The sequence below is a fragment of the Ursus americanus genome, chromosome 26, assembly GCF_024610735.1.
Source record: "Ursus americanus isolate L20-20 chromosome 26, mUrsAme1.1.p, whole genome shotgun sequence".
NCBI lineage: Eukaryota > Metazoa > Chordata > Mammalia > Carnivora > Ursidae > Ursus > Ursus americanus.
In genome coordinates this window covers 40,356,183-40,383,583 of record NC_142152.1, presented here as the reverse complement: position 1 = coordinate 40,383,583, position 27,401 = coordinate 40,356,183, and the positions used below count along the sequence as shown (strand labels likewise).

The window sequence follows — 27,401 nt, the reverse complement described above, 5'->3', positions numbered from 1 at the left end:
ATTTTGTGTACCCTTTGATGAATTATTATAGGTCTAGACGATTTTACTACTTTGTTTTTTAACCTTCATACTAGCTGTGGACTATATGTTTGCCCTTACCAGTGAGTTTTTTCTTTTATGATTTTTTAATTTCTAGTTATGACCTTTTCTTTTCTGTTTAAAAAAATCCTTTTAACATTTCCTATAAAGCCGGTTTGGTAGTGATGAACTCCTTTAGCTTTTGCTGTCTGGGAAACTGCTTGGAGATACCCAGCCTTGCTGGGTAGAGTACTCTTGATTGTAAGTTTCGGCCTCCAGGACCTTGAGTGTGTTGTGCTACTTCCGTCTGGCCTGTAAAGTTTCTGCTGAAAACTCATCTCATCGTCTTAGGCGGGGGCTCCCTTGTACAAAAACTAGTTGTTTATCTCCTGCTGCTTTTAAGATGCTCTCCTAAACTGTTGAAACTTTAATTATAATGTGTCTTGGTGTGGGTCTCTTTGGTTCATCTTATTTGGAACTCTCTGTGCCTCCTGGATCTGCTGTCTGTTTCCTCAGCAGGTTAGAGACGTTTTCAGCCATTATTTCTTCAAATAGGTTTTCTATCTCTTTCTCTCTTTCTTCTCCCTCAGGGAGCCCTATAATGTGAATGTTAGTGCACTTGATGTTGTCTCAGAGGTCCCTTAAAGTATCCTCGTTTTTATTTTTTATTTTTTTATTTTTTATTTTTTTAAAGATTTTATTTATTTATTTGACAGAGAGAGAGAGAGACAGCCAGCGAGAGAGGGAACACAAGCAGGGGGAGTGGGAGAGGAAGAAGCAGGCTCATAGCGGAGGAGCCTGATGTGGGGCTCGATCCGGCAATGCCGGGATCACGCCCTGAGCCGAAGGCAGGCGCTTAACCGCTGTGCCACCCAGGCGCCCCTAGTAGCCTCGTTTTTAAATTTCTTTTTCTTTTTGCCATTTCAGTTGGGTGATTTCCACTGCCCTGTCTTCCAGATTGCTGCCCTGTTCTGCGTCCTCTGATCTGCTGTTGATTCCCTATAGTGTATTTTCCATCTTAGTTACTGTATTCTTCAGCTCTGATTCTTTTTTCTATTTTTATCTCTTTGTTGAAGTTCTCACTGTGCTCATCCCTTCTCCCCTTGAGTTCAGCGAGCATCTTCATGATCTGGTAGATTGCTTAACTCTGTTTCATTTATCCTTTTCCTAAGGTTGTGTCTTATTATTTTATTTGGAACATATTCCTCTGTCCCCTCGTTTTGCCTGACTTTCTTTAGTTCTGTGTATCGGGCAGATCAGTTACGTCTCCCGGCCTTGAAGGAGTCATGTTTTGCGGAAGGTCTCCTGTGGAACCTGGTAGAGCGAACCGCCCTGGTCACCCAAGTCAGGTGCCCCAGGGGCGAGCCCTGTGTGGGCTGCCTGTACCCTTCTGCTGTGGCTGGGTTGCAGTTGGTGCACACCCACTGTGTATAGGGCAGGCCCCTGGCACGGCTGGCTGCAAGGTCCTGGCTAGGACTGTTGTAGGCATTCTAGTGCGTGGAGCTAGATCTCCAGAGCGGGCGTGCTTGGGAAGGCCTTGGGTATTGGCTTGCTAGGGGTGGCAGGGCTGAGTTTATGCTGAATTTTAAGTTTGCTTGTTTATTTATTTAACTAACCTCTGTACCCGGTGTGGGGCTTGAACTCACAACCCTGAGATCAAGAGTCACGTGCTATTCTGACTAAGCCAGACAGGTAGCTCAATATGCTGAATTTTTCCTTTTTTTTTTTTTTTTAATTTTTTAAAAAGATTTTATTTATTTGAGAGAGAGAGAGGGCACGAATGTGACAGAGAGTACAAGTTAGGAGGAGGGGCAGAGGGAGAGGGAGAAGCAGACTCTCTGCTGAGCAGGACCCTGGGATCATGACCTGAGCCAAAGGCAGACACTTAACGTACTGAGCCACCCAGGTGTCCCAATGTGCTGAATTTTAAATGAAAGCAGTATTTACCAGGCATTTTTGTAGAATTTCATCAAGAAAAAAATGTCTGTACTGTATCAGAACTTATGCTATATTTATAAAAGTAGGATAGCTGATTGTCCTTTACCTTAAAGTAACCTCCAAAAAACAGTAGCCTAAGTCTGTCCCCCAGCCCCACCACTTAGTACTGGGCAGCCTTGGACGTACGGTTAACTTCTGTGCCCGTCAGTTACGGCATCAACAGAATGGGGCTAATAACAGTGCCTATTTCATACGCATCACAATGATTAAATTATAGTTCTCCCTTGGACAATGCGGGACTTAGGGGCACTGACCCCTTCCCCCCGCCTTTGAAAATCCACTTACAACTTTTGACTCCCCAAAAACTTAATCACCAATAACCTGTTGACCAGAAGCCTTATGGATAATATAAACAGTTGATTAACACATATTTTGCATATGTATTATGTACTGTATTCTTATAGTAAAGTAACTAGAGGAAAGAAAAAGTTATTAAGGAAATCCTAAGGAAGAGAAAATACATTTACAGCAGTGGACTGTAAAAAATCCATATGTAAGTGGACCTGCACAATTCAAACCGTGTTGTTCAAGGGTCAACTGTACATAAAAACACATAAAGTTCGCAAAAGAGTTTCTTGCACAGAGTGCTTAGCAAATGGCCCTCGTTGGTATCCACCTCCCTCCCTCCTCCTCTCTGTCTCTGTCTCCTGGAGATGCAGGCAGCTTTCCTATGTACCAAGCACGGTACTTCCTTTTCTAGGACAAGAGTTTATGTGCATGCTCTGAATGTCAGTCACCCTATCGGGGAAATTGGTTTCACAGTGGTGGTCATAATGCTCTCATCTCACAAATGACTGGGGACTCTGATCATGCTGGATTGATTAATTTAACCAGAGTCCGAGGTCTTTATCCTGAATCACTGAAATCTGAACTAGCTGAAATGAAAAGGAAGGTACTATGAAGCTGATGACAAGTAATTCTGGCCTGCTTCCTTGATGTAGATGTGTCCTTCTGAAGTAATACCTGCTTTTTTACCATTCTGTGTATTTCCACTTGCATTAACGATACGCTCGAGGAGCTGCAGGTGTTAAGTACCTGATCAGGAAGCTTGGATTACATGGTTGAATTAGCTTCTAGATTATGGCTGAGAGTCCTTAGGTTAATCGGTAGATTGAGATAGGTGGGGGAGTGTCAAAAGACAAAGAAACAAAGGATTTTAGAACTTAAAAGAAGATAGAAGTTATTTGTCCAACCCCCTTTTCAGGCAGGGAAATGGAGGCACAGGGCTGGGTGTTGAGAGATGACGTGGGAAGGGACAGGCGAACCTTTTCAAAGGTGCTCACTGCTGGATGAGGTGGAGTAGGGAGGAGGGAAATTTGGTGACTCTTTGGCACAGAGGGCTGCCGTGCTTGGTCCCATTTGCTCCCTCTTGGATTCTTAGAGTAGCGCTTTCTCAGATAAATGTGTTTAAAGGTAGATTTGGGGAAAAGAGAGAGAGAGAGACAATGAATATTCTCTGACACCCAGATGGTGGGAGAATATTCTGATCATAAGGGATGGAAGGTAGAAGAAAAGGAGAAGGGAACGCCTCTCAGATGAGGAGCGTGAGGTCCCCATTTCCCTGGCGGTAACTGCACTGCCACCAGATCACCTGGTCCCCTGGCCCTGCCTCTCACCCCCCATGGAGTCATGGTGGTTTGGGAAGTTGTCACCTCCTGTATCTTGCCTCTTGTTCCAGCTGTTATGGAGCCATAGAGAGGAAATCTAATTCCGCAAGGTCAACGCTCTCCTCCGCCACCCAGCAAAGGGCAGAGTGTTTCCTTCGTGCTTGAAGGAGGAAGAGTTCTTTGAATGAAGCACCATGTGAGCCATTGGAGATTCTCTGGTGGTCAAAACAGGCATGGTCCCTGCCTCACTGAGGTTCCCCGCTGTGGGAGAGGGACACGCATCAAATGCTGTCACGCGTGTGCATATGTGTGCACACATGCACACTCACGGGGCGGCAGAGTGGGGAACCAGACTGGTTGGTGAGGGTGGCCCTGGAGAAGGGTCTCCCAGCTTGTGTTAAGTGACTCCCCTGACTGCCGCTAGGCAGAAGCCCCCTGAGGGCGTTGCCATGTCTTTTTTGCCCACCTGTCACACGGCATCTGCCAGGTGCCTTCCGTTTCACATGGTCAGTAAATAAAGCGTTTGTTGAATGAATGAAAATCTAGTCCTAACCTATGTTCACCTTTTTTTTTTTTTTCCGGAGTCAATAAACACTTGGTGAGTGGATAAATGGTTGGCAGTCTGAAAATGCTGATTGATCGTGACTCTTTTTGGTTCATCGTTGATTGTCTATCTTCAGGGTTTACAGTTGGTGACTAATAAAGTTTTTGAAGAGGCATATCTTTTGCAGCGTTTCAGCAAATTTCAGTTTAATTTAAACTAAATATAGGTTATAGATTTCAGTGTCTTCCAATGAAAAAACCAATTCTTCCGTCTTGGAGTACTTCTGTAAGTGTATTGAACGATGCTGATATTTCTCCACTAATCTTATTTTCTTAATTTAAACATTTTTATTATGAAGTAATACACATTTTTATAGAAAAATTAAATATGTATGTATAAGTGAAAAGCAAATAATTTAAATTTAATATGTATTGATGTATTTGTTTGTTCATATTGAGGGAATTCAAAGAACTTTATGATGGAAAATTCCCTGAAGAGTTAGATCTAATCTGTGTTTAAAAATAAAAGTCTTAAAAATTGATTTTTTTCCCTCAGGAGCTAAATACACGAACCATGCTTTGATTCTGATTTATGGTCATCAGAACTAAATTTTGGATCCAATAGCTATTTTGCAGTTTGTCATTCTGTTAAACTGCGTTACGTCTACTTAGAAAATGCTGGGCGGGTTGCTGCATGGGGAGCACGCTGCCTGTGTGGCCTTCCCTGGGAGAGATGCCTCCGTGTTTCGTGTAAATCTCCCTTCTGCTCCCCCACCCCCGCACTCTTCGCTTTTTTTTCCCCTTTCTCTCCTTCTGTACTCTCCTGCCCTGTCCATATTCCACTTTTCTTCTTTTTGTTTCCCTTCTGCCCTGTCTCCTTCATTCAGCTTCCTGCAGGGGAAACCCTTCTTTCCTTCTGACCACCCTCTGGCCCCTTTCCCTCTGTGATTTCGTGGAATTGTGTTGGAGAGGAGGGATCTCCCCAGGCGTCAGGATGGGGGGGTGGTGAAGCTGCCTCTTGCCTCTCTCTTTTCTCCTCAGTGTGCATGGGCCTGACATTTGCGAGACCCCGATCCACATTGGGCTAGGGGAGGATGCCACGGGGCTGCTTTGTGGAGGAATCTCGCAGGTGGCATTGAAAGCACCAAACCTCTTGCTTCTGTGAGAAGGAGTCACAGCTCCCAACCGTATAATTGCTTCCACCCACATAGTTCAGATCTGAGGTTCGGTGACGGATTTTATCCTTGTAGAAATAAGAGAAAAGGAGCCATCGCTAGAGTTAGGACCCGCAGCTAGTTAACCCTGCTGTCCCTTTAATATACACTTAAGAAGTAAAGCCAAATATAATCTTAGTCATATTTTAGTTGGAAAATTTTAATTACATGCTATTATTTTTTTTATCAGCATAAACCAGGTACAACTTCTAAATTACGTATTTTGCCTTTCCTGATCCTATAGAGCCATTACTAAGGCACTGAACTACCATATATATTTTTGAAATTAACAATTACATATTATAGCAGGCTATAAATTGTTTAAAATACAGTATTTAGGAGTCATTTTTATGAACTGAGCCACTCTCCTTTTAGTATATTTAAATGCCTCCTTGAAGGTGATTATTAAATGTATTCAGCTTGATTTCCTCATAAAAGTCTGTAGGTAGAGGTGAGTGTTCTTTCGAAGAGTAAAGATCTGATTTTGAAAAGTGTTTTGTGTTTGTGTCTTCGAGGCCATTTGCGTGTTCTAATCTTTTTTTTTCCTTAGAGGGTTTTGAATCTTTCCTCAGGTTGAATACGTTCCTTCTGAGAATTATTTTAGGAAGTGCCTCTCTCTCTGTATGTGGGAGCATTTATCTTTGGTTTGGCTTATTTTGAAAATGCTTTCTGTTAGATGTTAAGAAGAAAACAAACTAAGTCAGATGCATTTTGTTCGTGTGCAGAGCTGTTGCAAAGCTGTTTCCCATACTAGATGTTTCTGAATTAGGAATTCACATAATAACGAAGTCTGCTTATTTTGGTTCTCCACAAAGGTTTGTTGTATGAGCTTAAAATAAGGCTGCAGCTGATCCGTGTAACACATATTAACTGTTGATTTAGTTTAAAGCACACGTCTGTATCTCTCATTTCTGATCAGCCCCAACAATCGGCACGCCGTGCAGCAGCCATCTTCTTTTATACTTTATTAAATCTCTGTCAATTATAAATATCAAGGTTTTACATTAATGTCAAGATAGTGCATCAAAAATTCATGGAATATGTGACTTTTTCCAAGGGTATTTAATACTTAATGCATTTGTGTCATTTTTCTTTCCAGAGATATTGACAGGTTTTATTAAGTGTTTGTTAGGGAGATTTCATTTTTATCAAGGGACTATAAAGAGAAGCTGCATGCTAAATCAATTTTTTAAAGCCAGAATATTGTTCATTTTTTCATCTTCAAACTCTTGTAATCCATAGGTTTTATTTAAATTTCCTCTCGGTTTATTTTTGTTTTATGTGAGTGATAGTTCAAGACAGAACTTTAATAAGGATCAAATATGCTGACTGTGGCGGTTTTTAATTTCCTTAAGCATAGCTACCAGACCCATGCAATATGGTAAATTCTTCAAAATGTCATACTTACATATTTAGCAATATTACTTCTTTTTATTGAAGCCAAACAAGCGATTTTAGATATTAATCTTTCCTAAACACAGTGATTATTTTGTACTAGATACAATATTACTGTGTCTCATCTGGAATACCTCCTTTTGGCAGAAAAGGGAACGGAAGAGAACTTCACTGGGTTGCCTGTTGGCATAAGGAAACAGGAGTCCTCTTTTAACAGTATGCTCTTTAGGGCTCAAGTCTGATCATGAGCTTCACCAACGGTTTATTTCTCCAACTTCAAATATTTATAATGCTCAAAAAAGTAAAAAATATCAATCATTTAAAAATCTGCAGAAAAATCTGTGGCTGGTTTCTAACCCTGTCTTTATGGGGGCAGGAGGTGGGGAGGGAGTCAATGCTTTGGCAGATCCCAGACTTGCCCCCGACACTGCCTGATGGCCCTCCTCACCCATCCAGGTGTATCTGTGTCTCGGAAACGAGTCGCAGCCAAAGCTAATTGGCCACGAAGAGTAAGCTTTCTGTTTTAATTTACGTTTTTATTTTTAAAGTACAAGTTAGGAATGTCTTCTCTTGGGGAAGATGCATCATGATAAATAAAAGCTTTATTGGATTTTACTTTATAAGGTGAGGAATGTTTAGTTTTCCTGCCTTTAAAGGATGACATTGAAGACTTTACATCTAAGAACATTTTAGGAACTTTGAAGTAACTTCGGGTTAATATTATAATTTTTGCAAGATGTATTTTTAAACCTTAACTTGTTCTTCAACAGGAAAAAGACTTGGTGTTTAAAAAGAAAATCATTCTGTCCAGAGCTTCAGGACTGTTTGAAATTGGTGTTTTTCTTATTCCTGTTCATTTTTTCAGGATTTGTGAAAATATTTCTTTTCAAAGTTAAATGTTTTTCACATGCAGATCATTTTTGATATTTCCGTGTTTCAAGATCCTTGTAAAACTTTTGTACAATACTTTTAAGAGATAGGGTAGGTTTTTTTTTTAGAAACCAAATTTTGCTTGAGTAAAGCTGAAGCAGTAGCTATTCTAGATAAACCCTAGTTTGGGTTTGCAGTAAGTTGCTATGTAGGCCTTAACCCTGGAACAAATTCAGGAATTCTGCGGCTCTGCCGGTTCTACCCTGCGGCCAGTAGGTGGCGATAGTGCCACAGTGGTGAGAGCCCTGTTGAAATGGAAGTTACTTGCCTTTCTCCATAGTGTCGAATTAAATTGTGCTTCAGTATAACTGTTAAGTGCTTGTGTTCTGTGGCAGAATAGCTTTTTATACCAGAATTACGTACAGTAGGCACACCCTAATTTTTAAGCACGTAAGAGCAACTATATCTCACAGATTCTGTAAATATTACATAACCCTACAGCCAAAATAATCGTCAAAATTAATCTGAAGAAAGCATTTGTGTATTTTTTCCCCCGAGTTGTCTTTACGACTTCATCAGGACTATGAGCATGAACTTCTATTTTTGTTAAGAAAGGTGTATAAATAGGAGGAAGGGAAACATTTTGGAGAGTCAGTTTTCCATCTTTTTGGCCCTTGACGAGGTTGCCTTGTTTGCGTAAGGTTGCGGAGTCCAGAGCTGTTTCAGGGTCCTGCCGTGGTGGAAGATCCTTGCTCAAGTCGTTCTGACATTCAGCATTCCAATCTTTGAAAATTGTCATCCTTTCTCTTATTCAGTAAGTCAGACTTTTTTGGGGGAGGGTGGGTCAAATTCTTAATACCTATGGGATTTAGTGTTGGAATTTACCAACTCTCAAAATACCATAGTGCATTCCACGGTTTAAATGAATTAACGTATTTTAAAATAGCAAAAACAACAATGCTTCCCACCTCCTGGAGTCTGAAAAGCGATGGCATGTGCGCCATCCTGCCTCCCTGTCGGGGTGGCGCAGATGTGAGGTGTCACTGTATTACAAGTGAGAGGGGGTTTCGGCAGCCCAGGTCCTTGCTGTGGCACTTCTCACCGGCACAGTGCTTCTGGGTTTGTGGAGGGACAGTTCTTATCTGCTGAGTTTGTACTTTTAGAAGGAAAAGCTGAACACTGTTGTGGTTAAGTTTCATAATGGTAGATGGAAGTCATCTTTAGGGCTCTTAGAACATGGCCTTGCATTTCATTACAGAGAAGAGGGAAAGAAGCTTCAGGCCCTGGGATTCCTGCATCTTCGCTGGGATAGACCAAAGCATCGGATTTATTTATTTTTTATTATTATTATTTTTTAACAGAGATAGAAAATCCCGATTTGCCCCCAGCAGCTGGAAAATTCCTCTGGGCAATATGTCATTTTATATATTGACTTGAAACATATCTTCTTTGATTTCATTTATGTTCCTGCAACATTTCAAAATTACACACATATAATTTTATATTTTGACTTTTCTTCCAAAGGGTTAAAACTGGGCGAAGAATTAGAGGGGAGAGCAGGCACCTGGGAGCTAACACCCAATTGGCAGCCTTTTGTAATATATAATTTGCCTAAAATTGCGCACTGAGCACAGGCTTTTGTTTTCTAATTGATTTACGGTTTGAGCCACTCTTACCTCATCCCCTACTGTCCTGCGCGGTGCCAGCAAGTGCGTTACAGGGAGCGGTGATGAATGGCCGTGCACTTGAGATGCTAATGTGTCAGGAGTACGAACTGCCGGCCCACCGAGCTGCAGGCAGTACTAGCCTTGCAGACACCGGACAGCAGGGTCTTGTGGCCTCTCAGAGATGGCTGTTTGCTCACTTGGTCACTCGCGGCTGTCTGTCTGTCAGGCTGGAATCGAAACCGAAGATTAAAATTATGCTGTTACAGCTTTTAATTTCTTAACTGAGACAAAGTTTTTGAGGACTTAAGAGGTCCAAGGCGGGGGGTCGTTGTGATGAGAGAATAGGGAATGGATGAAACGTTCTCATAAGTGTGAAGTTTTGGACATTTTTACCAAATGTTCTTTCGTCCCGAGGGGACAAAATGTAGTCCGATTTAAGTAGGCCAGTCTCTGTTTTATCTTTGTCTTGTTTGTAAAATTTATGATTTCACAAAACTCTCTTTCTTGATTTTCTGTACTTGAGCCGTGTTGACCACGTGTATGATTCATTTGCACATAAGTTGATTTCCGTCCAAAAGATTTAAGTCGGAGATAAATGAAGGAACCTTCAATTTATTAGAGTGCCTTTAATTGTTGCTTTTATCGATAGAAGAAGAGATTTGAAACGTATTCATGAGGGATGTGCAGCTTGTTGTGGGTAGAAGGATTTGAGGAGGCCAGGACAGACCCCTCGCTTTGGAGGGTTCTGTTTGGATCAGATTCTCGGAGCGTGGGCGTGCCCACCTTTTGTAAAGTCAGTCCACCTTAAATTTTATTTTCGCGTGGTGTCTGTGGGTTCTGGTATGGCAATATGAAGAAGCAGATTTATGGCGGCTGCTGGGCACAACACATTAAGTTGACAGTGATGTATGAGAGCATAACAGCATGAAGATCCCTCAGTAGCGCGGCCGGACGCCGCCTGCTTCGTTTGGCTCTCGTTAGGATCTGTTAGGCAGCTAAATAATGAAATTCCGCTGACTGATTTCTGTTTTCCCTTTTTCTCTTTTCACGTCTGCTTTCTGAAACTTCTAATTCCCAGACCCATCCTCATGCCAACAAACTGCCCTTGAAGGATGCTTTCACTTATGAGGACTACAGGTTGGTGTGGGGAGGGTGTGTGTGTGTGTGTGTGTGTGTGTGTGTGTGTGTGTCTGTGTCTGTGTGTTGGGGTTTGGTTTCTGAGTGATTTGGGGATCTTGGAAGTGGGAAGTACTGCAGTAAGAAGTGACCTGCTGTGACCAGGTAAAGCCCCCAGACGGGCAGTCTTGCAGAAGTTATCATGGGCAGCAGGGGTAAGGATCAGCATTTTAATGAGCACACAGAAATTGCCCTCACCCTGTAGTGGTGGGGGATTAGCCGAGATGGCCAAGTGATAGTGGAGATTAACTTTCATGTGGGGTGGCCATGAGGACTTTCCCCCCTTTTTAAATAGACTATTTTAGTGTAACATGAGGACTTTTTAAAAAATTTAAATTCAATTAATTAACATATAGTGTATTACTCGTTTCAGAGGTAGAGTTCAGTGATTCATCCGTTGTGTATAACACCCAGTGCTCGTTACATCACATGCCCTCCTTAGTGCCCGTCACCCAGTTACCCCATTCCCCCACCCCACTCTCCTCCAGCAACCCTCTGTTTGTTTCCTAGAGTTAAGTGTCTCTTATGATTTGTCTCCCTTTTGGATTTCATCTTATTTTATTTTTCCCTCCCTTCCCCTGTGATCCTGTTTTGTTTCTTAAATTCCACATATGAATGAAATCATATGATAATTTTTTTAAACAAAAAGATTTAATTGACTGCACAACATAATAAAAAATAACACGCCACGTTTTGTCTAGTTCTTAGAGGGTTTCTGTTCAGAAAGGAGTTACGTTGTTTGCCTTTCACTGAGGCTTCCTCCGGGCGCAGAGTCAGCATCTGGGAGAAGGTGGTGTGGGCTTGGGGGCGAGGGTTCCGGCTGCAGTGAAGGCTGGAGGCCTGCAGATCTCTGTCCCTGGCCCTCCTTCCAGACCCTCTGTATCCCTGGAACATCCCCCCTTCATCGTCACCCCTGGGTTTTCTCTGTCTCCCTTTTCCTTCCAGTTCTCCCTTCCTCCCCTCAGCCCTAGATTTAATTGTAAACGATGATGGAGAAGGCCAGCCATCACCTGTGGTGCTTAGGATAAGGTTTTGAGCATTGGTGAGAAGTCGGTCAAACCGCAGTTTCTGGTTTGTCTTACTGCACTGGGCTCTGAAATGTGCCTACTGTAGTTCACCTCTTTTCTGATCGTTCCAGGTGGGCAGTCTCTTCTGTTATGACTCGACAAAACCAAATTCCCACGGAGGACGGTTCCCGGGTGACCCTGGCGCTGATTCCTTTATGGGACATGTGCAATCACACCAACGGCCTGGTAACTACCCCTTCTGCATTGTGTTTAATCCGGGGGACTGTGGCGAATGAGCTTGAGAGGGGACCTTCCACCTACACGTCATGCCCCCTTACTGTCTCCCTCCAGGGGGACACGCAGAGCCAAGCCGAGCCAGCCCTCCGACCCCCCACAAAGAGAAGCTGCTGTTTTTCTCTCTCTGCGTTTGCTTAATCCTAAAAACCAGGAACTTGAATCTTATTCCACTTTTAAAAACCACAGTGAACTGCACTTATTTGCTAAGCCATAATTCCAGCCTAAACATTCATTTTCTTATCTTATTGAACCACAGACTAAACCAAAGTTTCTTTTTTCTTACTCTCCTTAGAATACTGATTTATTGAAGAAAAAAAAACAACCAGCTTTCTTCTTTCCTGTTTTTCCTTTTCTGTTCCTTGTTTTCTTTCTTTGATGATTACATTCCCAGCTGTGTACGTTCTCCGATCGCTCCCTGTCCCCTCTCTCTTCACCTGACACGCTGCCACATCCTTGGCCCGCATATTAACCTGCTTTTTTGTTCAGGAGCTGGTACTGGTTTCCCTGGTGCTGGGGCAGGCGGAAGTGCACTGGGGCGTTTGGCTCCCGGCCTCGCATGCAGGGTTGGGATCTCAGGCGTGGGAAGCACCGGGTAGGAGACAGAAAGAAAATAAGAAGATTTTAGGATGATTGTTAATTACGACGTGTGAGAGGAGGAAGCCGCGGGAGCCGGCCCCCTGTTCCTCAGCGTTCTTGGATCCCCGGCAACAGCGGAGGTTGACGCGCTCTCTGTGCTGAGGTGGTTGTCTGAGCAAGATTTCCTGATACCCGGATACAGAAATATGATCAACTTCAAAATATTCTGAATTTTTAAGCATTATACTGGAATACCAGCTTGGTTACTTTTTTGTTCCTCTTTTCTCAACGTTGGCTCCCTTTGTTATTATTAGCAGTACTATTAACAGGCTTAAAAAATGCTGTATCTCACATGTAACCCCACAAAGCGGCCGGAACATGGAACACATGCCAAACACTTTGAGCCGGAAATACCCGAGTGCTAATTTGGAAAGGTGTAACAAGCATACTCTTAACTTGTAGAGAACGAAGGGTTCCCCTCTTATATTTCTGCCGTAGTTCAGATATGCTTACTTTAATTAGCTAGAGGAAGGAGCAGCCCATTTTATTTACTTTCATTCTTTTCCTTTTTTTTTTTTCCTTCAGAGCTATCTTACACTGATTACAAGATCGAAGTTCTAAAATTTTTCACTCTTTAAGATTTGACTATAGTATTTTCCTTTTTGCTTCGCTGGATTAGATCATTGGTTCTCAAACTGGATTGATCATTAGAGTTTATTTTTTTATTTCTAAAATTTAAAAAAGTCCGTACTCTATTGTAAACAAAACCAGCTAAACAGAGGCCTCTGCCGGAGTGAAATATGGAGGTTCCCTTCCCCACCAGCACCCCACCAGCACCCAGCCCTACCTGTGGCCCGGGTCCCTCTGCTTGACACCCCCAGGGACATGGTTAATGGTTTTGTGCAAATCTCTGTCTCCTTTGTGTGCGTTTAGACCCTCATACCCTCACGTACACACTGGCTCTTGTGTTGCTTTCATGTAAACGGGATTAAACTATTCACTCCTTTCCCTCTAAGAGCAAGAAACGAAAAGTTAGTTTATTTCAAAATAAAAATAACGCATCGATGACAACCACAAATGCTGTACCTTTGCTAGCGCTGTTCGTAAAGTCTATATCCTCCCACCGAGCTGGCGGAGCACTGCTAGCCTTCAGCTTTCCACGAGATGGTAGTGCTTTTTCTCGCAGTGGTGGTTTTCCCTGAATACTTAACTCCACACCTTGGTTGAACCATTTTCCGTTGTAATTATAAGACTTCAAGGGAAATTGCGTCTGGTAGAATTTGAGAATCTGTTTTAACGCTATGAAGTTGTATATCACATGTATTAACAGTTAATCTCTTTTTAAAAATAAGATCCTTGAAATTAAGGCTTGGCTTTTCAGACAGTTGATTTTCTGTTTTGTGTGTGTCTATCCTGACAGTCGTTGTCTGTCTGTTCTGACTGTCACCGAGGGAGTAGGTAGAAATTTGTTACCCGGCAACGCTGTGCTTCTGACAAAAACCTGGTTCTGGGAGTAGAGATGGGGGAGCTGAGCCTGTGGCAGTAATTCCAAACCAGGAGCGGCAGGGAACTAGGGAAGAACAGAAAAGGCTCAGGGTTGGTACCCGGGCCAGAGGTGGTGGCACATGTGAGCCCATGTCCTAGCCACTTGGAGAAACAGATTTAGACAAGTTCATGGACATCATATTAAACTGTAAGATATGGTATATCTTTAAATTCTGTGTGACTGGTTCAGAATTAATGTAAGCAGGAGTTTTCCTTTCTTGAGCTGGTTCAGTTTGTGCAGAGAAGGACACTGCCAAATGGTTTATAGGCCACTGTGTCTGTTGCAATAGGTAAAGTGTGTTGGAGTAACCAGCCCTGGTATTTGAGTGTGTAACTCTCCCAGTCGGGATGGAAGGGCCTTGGGAAATTCAAGCAGAATTGAGAGAGGCTCTTTTTCAAGGTCTTTCTGGTTGAGTATTAAGACATCTAAAACATTTAGATTTATACAAGGCTTCCAGTCTCAATGTGAAAGCCCAGGTTTTTATAAGTAGCAGACAAGGCTCCCTGCTCAACCTGTCCCCATTATACTCCCAATACAGACAGGTCTGGGACCCTTTGCTTCTTCAGACACCAGCACATGCCCACCTCAGGGCCTTTGCACAGGCTGTTCCTGCTGCCTGAAACACTTGCTCCTTCGATGTCCGCAAGACCACTCACAGACTTCCTCAAGGAAGGCTGCCCTGGGTGCCCTGTATAACATTGCCACACCTCCCCTTCCATGAGCGTCCCTTCACGTTGTCTGTCCCCCTTGTTCCTACCTATTGTTGTTTCTTGCCGGCCCTTCCCCGTCCCTCCTGCTTCCCTAACTGCCCTCCGCTGTCTGATGCTCCTGCCAGCTGCCGCGTAAACACACTGTGGAGCCACAGACTTCCAGGGCTGGAGCTCACCGGCAGTTCCTATTCCAGCCGTTTTATCAGAATCATGTTTTGGGCCCAGAAAAGTGATTTTGACATCGGGCAGGAACTTCACAGAGCTGATCTTACCAAGTGTTGAAACTGTTCTGTGCGTGAAGATGTGCCAGATTCCTGACTGGGTTCGTTTGTCGTCGCTTTTGTGTCTCTGTTGGCTTTGCAGAGTGAAGCATGAAGCCTTTCTCGGTATACGTATGGTTCATAGACCATTGGTTCTGGGGATACCAGGTTTAAGGCTGATTGTCACATGGCCGTCCATCCTAAAAATGCCATTCCCTGGACTCAGAAGTAATTTTTGGATCCAAGCTGTTGTTACCTTTATTAGCAAGTAGCACTTGGGGCAGTCTGGAATGTTGATTCTCCAGGACAGAATGAGGAGGTCAAAGCATTCATGAACAATTTCAGACAATCTAAGAGATTGTGGGACTGCTCTGAGGGACAGGCTTCTAAGAAGGAGCTTTTAATATAAATTGGGGACGCTGTTTCTTATCGTGGTGGTTCATGTAAATATTATCAAAGAGTTTCAGGTCTTGGGTAAATGTTGCCCAGCCCTGGGGACACAGGTGAAAGGGAGCTCCAGGTCTGGCCGCTGGGGGGCGGGTATTGGGTGAGGGGGGGACAGCGCAGGGGCTCTGGGAGTGCAGGGGGTTTGGGTAGGATGAGGGCAGGCATCCCTAAAGAAGCCAGGGCTCAGGCAAAACAGGAGCAAAAGGTGGTTCCTGACAGAAGGGAGCTGGAGCAGAGAGAGGCCCGTGTGGCAGGCGAGTAGTAGGTCAAGAGGCTGAAGGGAGACGTGGGCCTCCTGGTAAATTGGCTGTGCTTGAGAATTTGGATTTTTTCCCTATGGGTAGAGTGGAAGGCCACCAAGAGATTTTAAACAGGAGGTCGACGTTGTAGTGTCAGTCACTAGAGATGCAGGAGGGACAGTAAGGAATTTGAAGTCAGTCGGAAGGTTTTTGCAAATGGTAAGGACCTCCGCCATGCAGGGGAATGATGAGGAAGGAAAGAACCAGAAGGATAATTTAGAGGAGTTCAGCTGACCAGTAGTGGCGCCAGAAATATCTTTGTGCCTTGTGCGTCTAGACATGGCCTTGACTGGCCCCCCAGGACGGGGGAGACTGGGGAGTGATGCAGGTTTCTGGTATGGGGAGCGGGTTTGGGGCAGCAGGCTTAGCGATGGTAATAAGACAGCACGCAGCGGAAAGTGGATAGGCCGCAGCTCACGTATTTTATTTTCCCTTTGCTTCTCTAAAAGTTTCAGCTCCTCTAATTTCAGGGTAAAACATGTATGTAATCTAGAAACAGGCTTTTCTTTTTCCCCTGATTCTTTATCCAGTGGAAGACACGCTTTTTAGTTTCTTGGTGGCCAAACGTGGGAGAGACGACATTTGCGAGTTGGCTAGAGTTCTCCAGGGGACCCTGCTTCCGTCTGTGGGGCTTGCTTTGTGACAAGTGACTATGCTTGCTTGAGGCCAGCGACTGATAGTCCATACACTGTATTTTCCTAAGAGTGGGGTCCTTTTCTCAGGGGGCAGAATCTTGTATAAGATCCTCTGGTATAAACAGGACCGATGACAATAACCAAGCAGTTCTGTGTCAGTTGGGTGAAGCATGCAGAGTGCAGTACCTTTGGATAACTCTCATCTTCTAATTGCCGAACAAGACCCTCATGAGCGAGGGGACCACACACTCGGTGCTCACAGTTGTCGCCCTCTGCCCCGCCTAGATCACCACCGGCTACAACCTGGAAGATGACCGCTGTGAGTGTGTCGCCCTGCGGGACTTCCGGGCGGGAGAGCAGGTAGGCGGCGGAAGGCGGGCCAGCCGGTGGGCACGGGGTTAATACCGCGTTGATCAGTTTGAGAGGGCATTTAACTCAGACAAAAAAAGGGGGGATTTGTATTTAGGACTGTTTAGGGAACACATCTTGAGACCTAAAGCTGTAAAAAGCACGCTGTGCTTTGGGTCCACGAAGAAACACGATGTGAATGCACGTCTTTGTACAGTTGACCTAGTATTTGTGACCCCGTCAACTGAAAATAAACTTTGTATTATGACAGTAGAACACATCTTTCGATTGCATAAGCTGCATTGTTCTGTCTCTTTTTCTGTTGATTGGAACCTCGTTTATAAAGAGGCTGTTGACTTAAATGGTAAACACAAGGGGATCAGGAGCCGGGGATCTTGTACTTCCACTTTAATCTGTGGATTTTCCTCTCATAACCTGGGTGGGGGCAGGGTCAAGCCTTTCAGTACGTTTGAAAATGCCCATCTTTGAATGCCTGCTTTCTACCTGTCGGGCTTATGACCGAGCAGTTCATCCCAGAAAGCAGAACTGACATCGACCGTTGACGTTCCAACTGAGACAAAAGGAACAGTATTACTCTCTGCTAATCGGCTCTTCCTGCAGAAGAGTTAGAAACCCTCCTCCTGGGTGCCGAATTGCCACAGGATCTGGAAATGAGTGTCCGACAGACGTTGTCTGAGATCTTGTTCCAGAAGAGACTCTAGTATTAGAAGGAGAGGGGGAACGGTCGCAAATTGTCAGGTGCAGCCATAACGTACTAGTCTCGCTGTCCCGGGGACGGGGAGGAGGCAGGGAGCACTACGGCCCGGGCTTCTCTGGGAGACAGTCAGGCCCACGTGGTGGTGGGAGTAGATGCCCTTGGCACCCGTCTCAGATGGTCTGGGCAGCCGGGGGTTGCGGGATCACGCGCCTTCAGGAGAGGTGCATAGTCAGTGTAGTGCTGTTGTGTGTCCGTAGTGGCAAGGCCAGTAGAACATAGGGGAACTGAGCCTTTGCCCTGCTCTGTATTGAGAATGATGTTGAATTTCTTTTATATCCCTTTATTTTTTTCTTTACTGCATCTCAGATTTACATTTTTTATGGCACTCGGTCAAATGCAGAGTTTGTGATCCACAGTGGTTTTTTCTTTGACAATAATTCACACGACAGAGTGAAAATAAAGCTGGGAGTGAGTAAGAGTGACCGGCTGTACGCCATGAAGGCCGAGGTCCTGGCCCGCGCCGGCATCCCCACGTACGTACAGAAATGCTCACCTCTTTCCTGTGTTCCATGAAGTATTTCCAGTTGTTTGCAAACGGTTGTTGCTGTGTTCCTGCAGCTTCTCTAGAGTGGCCTGTCTCCGTGTCTTCATCCCTACTACACGGCAGGTTTAAGCAGAGATGCATGGAGACTTAGCAGCGTTTTTAGATAAACGTCATTGTGTCCCTGGGAGCACTCACGGTCCATTCCAGGGGACACGGCCTGAACTCCTCATTAAGTTAAATAAATACTGTGGATCATTAGTGTCTTTCACCTTGAAAAGGTTAATGACCCGGATCAATTTGTTTCATTTAATTCTTTGTCACCATTAGTTTCTGTAATGAAGTCATGATCCCCAGTGATTTCAAGAATTTCTGGCGAAATTCTTTAAGATTTTCTTGCATTTGAGGTGCAAAATGATAAAGAGGACAAGAATTGTGATTTATTGGTTCTCCAGGGAACGGAGGAACCATTCTTAATGAAAATGGATTATCCAGACCTGTTTTTATTGAACTTGTCAATATTTGATTAATGATTAAAATGTGAACTCAACATAAATTATTGTTAACATTTTTTAAGAACCACGGGCACACTTAATTCTCTGAGTGTCATACGTGCCCTGAGATGAAGGCTTTTAGACTCCGGAGAGATGGCAGAGGCAGTCACCGGCGTGGCTCAGGCGAGCGGTCGGGATGAGTCTCGCGGGTCAGGGGGACGACCCTTGAGGACGACCCACCTTGCAGACTGTAGAGTGAAGGGGTCTTGCTTGCCGGAAGCAGGTGCCAGGCGGGGGACTAATGCTGCTCCCACTTTTGTCAGTTCCAGTGTGTTTGCGCTGCATTTTACTGACCCACCCGTGTCTGCCCAGCTCCTGGCTTTTCTTCGCGTGTTCTGCATGACCGAAGGTAAGTGATTTCCGGGGGGGAAAAAGATGTTGACTTTTTAAAATATTCATGAAGTGTTAATCATTGATTTAGATTAAAGATTCAGATTAAAGATACAAGTGTTCAAAACTAGAGCACTTTTTGGGGAGAGGGGAGATGCCACTGTTGGAGAACGAAGTGGATCTGTTTGACTCTGGAAATGTTTTATTAAATCCTTGATGGGTTGTCAATATTCATTTGTAATAAAGAACTGATTCTCTACTGCGTTGGAAGAAGACTTAAAACCTCTGGGATCGTCTGACTGCATGAAAATTCTGCGCTCATAGAGGGGAGCCTTTGCTGTGCTTGCTCCCCAGACAGCCTTCTCTCATTCACGGTGCGCTGACATCTGTGAGTGCCCCATGATGTCATGTGGTCAGCGTGGCCTGCGTGCGCCACAGGACCTCACCGGGCAACTGACTCTGCATTCCAGTTCCGAAACTGCTGGCAAGCTTTTTAATGTCAGGCATCCTGTTGGAGTCATTAACGCTGCAAACAGAATCTGTTTACGTCACAGGATGTTCTTGTCTGCAGCCTGATTTCGGGTACAGAAAGTGTTAAATGTATGTAGTGAGCACCTACTTTTACGCTGGCTTAAGACAAGATGTTTGGGGTTTCTCATACTGAGATTTGATCTATTGTGGTTGCATTTTCATTTTTTGTCTGAAAATGTACTCTCCCCCCGCCAAATCCCATGGTCCTGAGGTTTCACTTTTACTTTTTTCCCCCCAGTTTTTATTTAAATTCCAATTAGTTAACATGCAGTGTAATACGTGCAACATAGTGATTCCCATATAGCCCCTGTGCTGATTGCAAGGGCCCTCCTTGATCCCTATCACCTATTTCCCCCAGCTCCCCCCGCCCCCCATCCCCCCATGGTAACCATCAGTGTGTTCTGTAGAGTTAAGAGTCTGTTTCTTGGTTTGTCTGTCTCTCTTGTTTCCCTTTTGTCTTGTTTCTTAAATTCCGCATATGAGTGAGATCATATGGTGTTTATCTTTCTCTGACTGACTTCACTTTGCATAATACTCTCTAGCTGCACCCATGTCATTGCAAATGGCAAGATTTCATTCTTTTTGATGGCCGAGTACTATTCCAGGGTACGTATCTGCCACATCTTCTTTATCCATTCATTGGTCAGTGGACGTTTGGGCTCTTTCTGTACTTTGGCTATTGTAGGTAATGCTGCTGTATACATCGGGGGGCTTGTGTCCCTGTGAATTAGTATTTTTGTATTCTTTGGGTAAATACCTAGTAGTGCAGTTGCTGGGTCATAGGGTAGCTCTATTTTTAACTCTCTGAGGGACCTCCATACTGTTTGCCACAGTGGCTGCACCAGTTTGCATCCCCACTGACAGTGCACGAGCTTCCCCTTTCTCCGCATCCTCGCCCATACCTGTTGTTTCTTGTCTTACTGATTTTAGCCATTCTGACTGGTGTGAGGTGGTATCTCATTGTGGTTTTGATTTCTATTTTCCCGATGATGAGTGATATTGAACATCTTTTCATGTGTTTGTCGGCCATTTGTATGTCTTTTCTGGAAAAACGTCTTTTCATGTCTTCGACCCATTTTTTAATTGAAATATTTGCTTTTTTGGGTGTTGAGTTTGGTAAGTTCTTTATATATTTTGGATACTAACCCTTTATCAGGTATGTCATTTGCAAATATCTTCCCCTATTCAGTAGGTTGCCTTTTAGTTTTGTTGATTGTTTCCTTTGCTGTGCAGAAGCTTTTTATTTTGATGTGGTCCCAGTAGTTCATTTTTGCTTTTGTTTCCCTCACCTCAGGAGACACAGCTAGTGAGAAGTTGCTACAGCCAACGTCAAAGAGGTTGCTGCTTGTGTTCTTCTCTAGGATTTTAACGGTTTTCTGTCTCACACTTAGCTCTTTAATCCATTTTGATTTTATTTTTGTGTGTGGTGTAAGACAGTGGTGCAATTTCATTCTTTGACACGTTGCTGTCCGGTTTTCCCAACACCATTTGTTGAAGAGACTGTCTTTTTCCATTGGATATTCTTTCTTGCTTTGTCAAAGGTTAATTGACCATTTAGTCTTGGGTTCATTTCTAGGTTTTCCGTTCTGTTCCATTGATCTGTGTGTCTATTTTTATGCTGGCACCATGCTGTTTTGATTACTACTACTTCGTAGTATAACTTGAAGTCTGAGATTGTGATGCCTCAAGCTTTGTTTTTCTTTTTCAAGATTGTTTTGGCTATTCGGGGTCTTTTGTAGTTCCATACAGATTTTAGGATTGTTTGTTCTAGATCTGGCGGAAAATGCTGTTAGTATTTTGATAGGGACTGCACGAAATGTGTGCATTGCTTTGGGTAGCATGGACATGTTAACAGTATTTGTTCTTCCGATTCATGAACGTGGAATGTCTTTCCATTTCTCTGTGTCTTCCTCAGTTTCTTTCATAAGTGTTCTATAGTTTTCAGAGTACACTTCACTTACCTCTTTGGTTAGGTTTATTCCTAGTATCTTATTGCTTTTGGCACAATTGTAAGTGCTATCGATTGCTTAATTTCTCTTTCTCTTGCTTCATCATTGGTGTATAGAAATGCAACGCACTTCTGTATGTTGATTTTGTATCCTGCAACTTTACTGAAATTGTTTATCAGTTCTAGCAATTTTTTTGGTGGAGTCTTTTGAGTTTTCTGTATATAGTATCATGTCTTCTGCTAATAGTGAAAGTTTTACTTCTTCTTTGCTGATGCAGATGCCTTTTATTTTTTTGTTGTGTGATTGCTGTGGCTAGAACTTCGGTACTATGTTAAATAACAATGGTGAGAGTGGACATCTCTGTCTTGTTCCTGGCCATACAGGAAAACCTCTCAGTGTTTCCCCATAGAGGGTGATGTTAGCTGTGGGTCTTCCATAGATGGCCTTTATTATGTTGAGGTGTGCTCCCTCATGAATAGGTGTTGTACTTTGTCAGATGCTTTTTCTGCGTCTCTTGAGAGGATCCTATGGTTCGTATCCTTTCTTTTATTAATGTGGCGTATCACGTTGATTGATTTGTGAGTATTGAACTACCTGTGCAGCCCAGGAATAAATCCCACTTGATCGTGGTGAATGATTCTTTCAATGTACTGTTTTATTAGTATTTTATTGAGAATTTTTGCATCCGTGTTCGTCAGGGATATTGGCCTGTAGTTCTCTTTTTTGTGGTGTCTTTATTTGATTTTGTTATCAGGGTAATGCTGGCCTCATAGAATGAATTTGGAAGCTTTCCTTCCTTTTATATTTTCTGAATAGTTTGAGGGTAGGTATTAACTCTTCTTTACATGTCTGCAGAATCCGCCTGTGAAGCCATCTGGCTCTGGACTTTTGTTTGTTGGGAGATTTTTGATTCCTGATTCAATTTCTTTGCTGGTGATCGATCTGTTCAGATTTTCTATTTCTTCCCGCTTCAGTTTTGGTAGTTTACACGTGTCTAGGAATTTATCCATTTCTTCCAAATTGTATAGTTTGTTGGTGTATAATTTTTCATGATATTCTCGTAAGATCATTTGTATTTCTGTGGTGGTATTGGTTGCTATTTCTCCTCTCTCATTTGTGATTTTACTTACTTGGGTCCTTTCTCTTTTTGGTGAGCCTGGCTAGAGGTTTATCGGTTTTATTAATTTTTTCAAACAACCAGCTCCTGGTTTCATTGATCTGTTCTATTGTTTTGTTTTGTTTTGTTTTTTAGTTTCTGTATCATTTATTATCTGCTCTAATCTTTATTATTACCTTCCCTGAGGTTTCACTTGTAATTGTGCGTGTGTGTGTTTGCTGTTGTAAACTACTTTAAATCCTGTGCAAACCAGATTGGGTAGGAAGAAGTGAGTGAGTGAGTTAACTGAACAGACAGAGAAGCACTCCTCCAGAGGAAGCTGCCCAGGTCGCAGGGAAAGGGCGGTTTGGTCTGTGGAGGCAAACTGTGGCCCGTGCGGGGAGTCTGAGGGGCTCTGCTGTCCTCAGCCCCGTCTGCATGTCCAGATGCGGGAGAAGTGCTTTCCGGGCCCGGGTTTGACATCAGGGTGGAGGTGGTAGAAGTAGTCCCCAGGCACAGGCAGTGTAGACACCGACTACAGAACCCACAGAGCTGCGAGATGGGCCTTGTTCCTTCTGAGCAGCCACATCGCTAGAGACTCACTACCCCTCAAGTCAGAGCTTCTGGCTCGTTTGTCCTTGGGTCGTGGCTCACGGTTCAGTTCAGCGAGCCTGCGTGAAGGGTTTCCTGTGCACTTTTCTTGCATACGATACAGAGGCATGAAATTGATGGGCATGGTTCATATCCTGAAGGAGTTTATAACCAAGATGACAGTGGCACCAACCGCTGTCATTCGTGAGCACCCACTGCACGCCAGGCGCCGTGCTCCATGGGTGCGGATTTTGTGGTCACCCTCAGCAGGCTCGTGAGGCATAGGGATTCCCACGTGACTGACATGGGAACTGCAGTTCGAAGAGCAGGAGGAACGTGGCCCTCAGCTAGCAGGTGATGGCCCTACGTCGGGGCCCGGCCTGCGCCCCAGGCATCCCACTCCTGCTGGTTCGCAAAGGACAGGATCAGTGGAAGAGATCCCAGCACTCCAGGGGTCTGGGTGAACCAGCGTTTGACACAGAGCCAGGCTGAGATGCGAGGGCACTGATCCCTCTCTAGGGTGGCCACACGTGTACTCCTGTGGTGGCCGGGTGAGGGCACAGAGCCCCTGTGGGGACGCAGAGGATCTGTCAGGGCTTTGTTACCTGCGGGCAAGCAGGGGAGGGGGCCTACTCATGAAGGCTTTGGTCACATGGTGACACGGCCTCATGTCGCCCCTTATGGGGGGGGGGGTTCATGTCCCTGTTAGAGTGAATGAGCCCAGTTTCACTGTTAAAAATAGCAGAGAAAGAAGGCACTGCTTGTGCCCCTTAGCTTTCCAGTGTTGAGGGCAGAACCTGGGTGGGTTTAGGAAGAAAACAAAGCCAGTGACCTTAGTGAGGGGGCTTCTGAAAAGAAATCTCTACCACTAAGGAAGCATGTTTCAACTTTTCAGCACTTTATACAAAGAATATAGACTGTAGGATCCAAAATATAAAAACCCTGAATTTTATCATGATCTTTTGCTAACAAATGCCACTTAATAACTTTCTTTTTTGAACATTAGATTAACTTATTTTTTCCTTAAAAAACAACCTGGTTGAATCATTTTAGGTCCGCTGACTCTCTTTAGTATCTCTTTAGTCATAGACAATTTGTCGTGTCAAGACAATTGATGTATTCTTCTTTGAATTCCTCTAACTAATACTAATAAAAGTTTGGTTTGCTGGCAGCCGATTCTTCGGTTTGAATTGTAAATAGTGACAGCTGTGGGGCATTTGGCTCTGAAAGAGATACTGTCTCATAATTACATAAGAAGTTGGGGTGTATTTCCTGAGCATGAATAGGATCAGCATGTTTGGGTCTCTTGAAGATAATGTGCCAGGAGCTGAAACGCTCAGAGCACTTGCTGAATCCTTTCCTTCTCTTAAATATATTTGAAGGTAATTGAGATGTTCACTTGTGTTGACTTGTAATTTCTGTGTAGATTCCTGACAAGTGAGGGATATAGACACATTTTTCATTAGCTGAGGTTTTTATAGTCCATTTTCTTATTTCTTTCGGTTGGTGGTTTATGTGTTATAAGAGGAGATAAATAGCTTTGTCAGGCCCGCCGCCGCCGTGCACACCAACCTGATTTAAATTTAGAAGGGTCACTGGACCGCTGTGCTGTCACCACTTGTACTACTAACATTGTTCCCCTGAACGTCTGGTTGACCCTGTTGGTGTGACTGAGCGCGTGGTTTGCAGGAAGGCTGTCGTCAGAATGAGGGACGTGTCCCTGTAGATTGTCCTTAGGACGTATCTTGTGAAACTGTCTAAAAGCTCTCAGTGTCCCTCATAAAAGCAACGCGAGGTGGAGGGCCGCGCCGAGGCTCGGGCCGGACCCCAGATCGGGAAAGCTAGCGCTGACTTCCTCTGGAGGGCCTGGAACCGCCCGGCCCGTCGATCCGGGGGAGCTTTTCACCACAGGAGGGTGACGTCGCTGGGGAAGATAGTTTCCAAGGTGGGCTGCTTGTTAAAATGAGAAGCCGTGCTGTTTCCTCCCTCACAGATGGCTGTTTGTATTTCTGCAGAAGAATTGAAGGAACATTTGCTGGGAGATAATGCTCTCGACAGAATCTTCACTTTGGGTAATTCCGAATATCCTGTTAGCTGGGACAATGAGGTCAGACTTTGGACATTTCTTGAAGATCGAGCCTCGCTTCTTTTAAAAACATACAAAACAACTATTGAGGTAATTAGATCACTTCAATGAGGATTTGAGCTTTGTCATGTTTTCAGGGATTTTTAAGAAGAGATTCCTTCCTAAATGACTGTCATTAGCAAAATCGTTGTATATCTGATATTTTTCATTCAACTTACTAATATTTTCCTATTTAACACATTTATACTTATCAAAAGAATCCTGTTGAGGCATTGTTGACTAGAAGATGAATTTTAAAAATTATTCAGCACTTTTCTGTAATTCTGAGTTTTCATTTGTGCTTTCCAGGTTTACCATTGCGCCACTGACTTCACATGCTTCTCATGCCCTTGTTCGTTCGTTCGTTCATTCATTCAGCCCAGCGCTGAGCCCTGGGGCTGGCAGTGCATGAGACAGACAATGGAACGATTTTTAAAATAAGCCAAGTTCCCTGTCGGACACGGTGTGGCACCGTGTGATTGAGGCTCACCATTTTGGTTTTATGACCACTTTCTCGGGTTGTAATTTAAATACAACACAACGCACGCTTGTAAAGTGTACATTTTGATATAAGCACATAGTCCTGCAGCCATCGCCACCGTCAAGTTCTAGAACCTTCTGTCACCCCTCACATTTCCCTCGTGCCCCCATGCCTGGCAACAACTGATCTGCCTTCTGTCTCTGTACTTTTGCTGATTTAGATTTCTTATAATTAATTTTGCTCTTTTTCATTTGCAGGAAGACAAATCCTTCTTGAAAAACCATGACCTTTCTGTTCGCGCAACAATGGCCATCAAGCTGCGCTTAGGAGAAAAAGAGATTTTGGAAAAAGCGGTGAAGAGCGCGGCTGCGAACCGGGAGCACTACCGCAAGCAGATGCAGGCAGGGGCCCCGCTGCCCCGGTGCGAGGAGAGTGGCGCGGCGGGCGCCAGGCTGCCCCTGGCCTTGCGGAACCTGGAGGAGGAGGCCGGGGTGCAGGAGGCCCTCACCCTCACGGAGGCCGTCAGCAGGGCGAAGGCCGTGGAAAACGGGCTCGTGAATGGCGAAAACTCTATCCCCAACGGGACCAGGTCAGAAAAGGAGAATTTAAATCAGGAGGAAAGTAAAAGAGCGACTGGAGGCACCAAAGAATCTTCTTCGGACGGCGCTGCGGGCGCTGGGGAGCAGCAGCCCTGAGAGGACGCGCCGTCTGCGGGGGTGCGGTTGAGCAAACGCTGATGAACCGTCCACTTACATCGCTGTGTTTTCTCGTTCACGTTTTTCTTTCCGCAGAGAGGAAAAGATGTTTTTGCTGCTTTATATAAAGATGATTTTTTTTAAGTTATTTAAAAAAATCTAGCTTCCCTCTTTGATTAAGATTGCCATCTTGCTTCTGGGCAAAACAAACAAGTTATCAAGCCACCACGAGGTGCTTTGGAAGATTCTGTAGACCCATTGTGGGCAAATGTGTTTTCTTCCTGGGGAAGAATGCAGTTGTGCTCTCAGCTGTGCTTTTGTGGGCCTGTCATCTTGACAACCAGAGCGAGAGCCGCCGTTCTGCCTCCTGCCAGCAGGACTGGGTGGCGGTGCTCTGGGGGCTCAGCTTTGGGGGGGGGCGGTTTGCACAGCACAGAACGGGCTTGGGGTTTGGCAACTTGAGGGTCGGGGCGAAACCTTTTCTTTTTTTTTTTTCCTAAAAAAATAACACCCCGGTACAAGAAAAGTGAAGGTGGCAACCTTATTTTTAATAGTTTTAAATGTTGATGATAATCCTGATTATATACACACACGTCTAGTGATTTCTAAAGATTTGTTTACCTTTTGTGTTTGTTTTACTGTGTTAAGAACTTGTCCTTTCTCCTTGAATCACAGTAGGACATGCATCATCCTCCTAATTTTAAATGTTGGCTCTGATTTTCAAGTGTTGCATATGATTTCCCGCGTGGTCCCGGAGGGCTGCAGATGGCGGCGGCCCCCGGTCGCCGTGGTGGTGTTCAGAATGCGGCGGCTCCCTGGCTTTTCTGGTTTTCACAACAAGCTAGAGATTTTCAAAGCTACACTTTTGAGTAAACAGCCTTATTAAAAGGAAAACATGATTAATATTTTTTGTCTATTCCTTTTCTTTAAGTGGGGACAGGCCCTTTGAATTGAGCCTTGGCGCAAACCATCCTGCTTGCTCTAGGAGCGGGTGTGCACGCGGCCTGTGCCCGGAGCTGTGCTGGCCCCGGGGACGTGGAGCTGCGCGATGGGACTGAGGTCAGCCGCGCCCGGCCTGCGGGGGTTGCCCTGGGGAGGGCCTGGCGGCAGCAGGCACACACCAACAGGGGTGCTCTTACGTTTTCGGGGAGCAAAGGCCTGGGATGGTGTGCCCAGA

General features: G+C 44.4%; 1 protein-coding gene across 1 annotated transcript in view; it reads left to right on the top strand.

Annotated features, from left to right (window-relative positions):
• SETD3 (SET domain containing 3, actin N3(tau)-histidine methyltransferase) overlaps positions 1-27,129 on the top strand; it is a 77,856-nt gene extending 50,727 nt beyond the window's left edge. The window contains exons 7-13 of the mRNA XM_045775450.2: positions 10,391-10,449; positions 11,627-11,741; positions 16,551-16,625; positions 17,698-17,864; positions 18,690-18,775; positions 24,939-25,099; positions 25,787-27,129. Coding sequence (XP_045631406.2) covers positions 10,391-10,449; positions 11,627-11,741; positions 16,551-16,625; positions 17,698-17,864; positions 18,690-18,775; positions 24,939-25,099; positions 25,787-26,224 — 1,101 coding nt within the window. The 3' untranslated portion in view covers positions 26,225-27,129. The remainder of the gene's footprint in view (positions 1-10,390; positions 10,450-11,626; positions 11,742-16,550; positions 16,626-17,697; positions 17,865-18,689; positions 18,776-24,938; positions 25,100-25,786) is intronic.
• Positions 27,130-27,401: the final 272 nt, after the last annotated feature.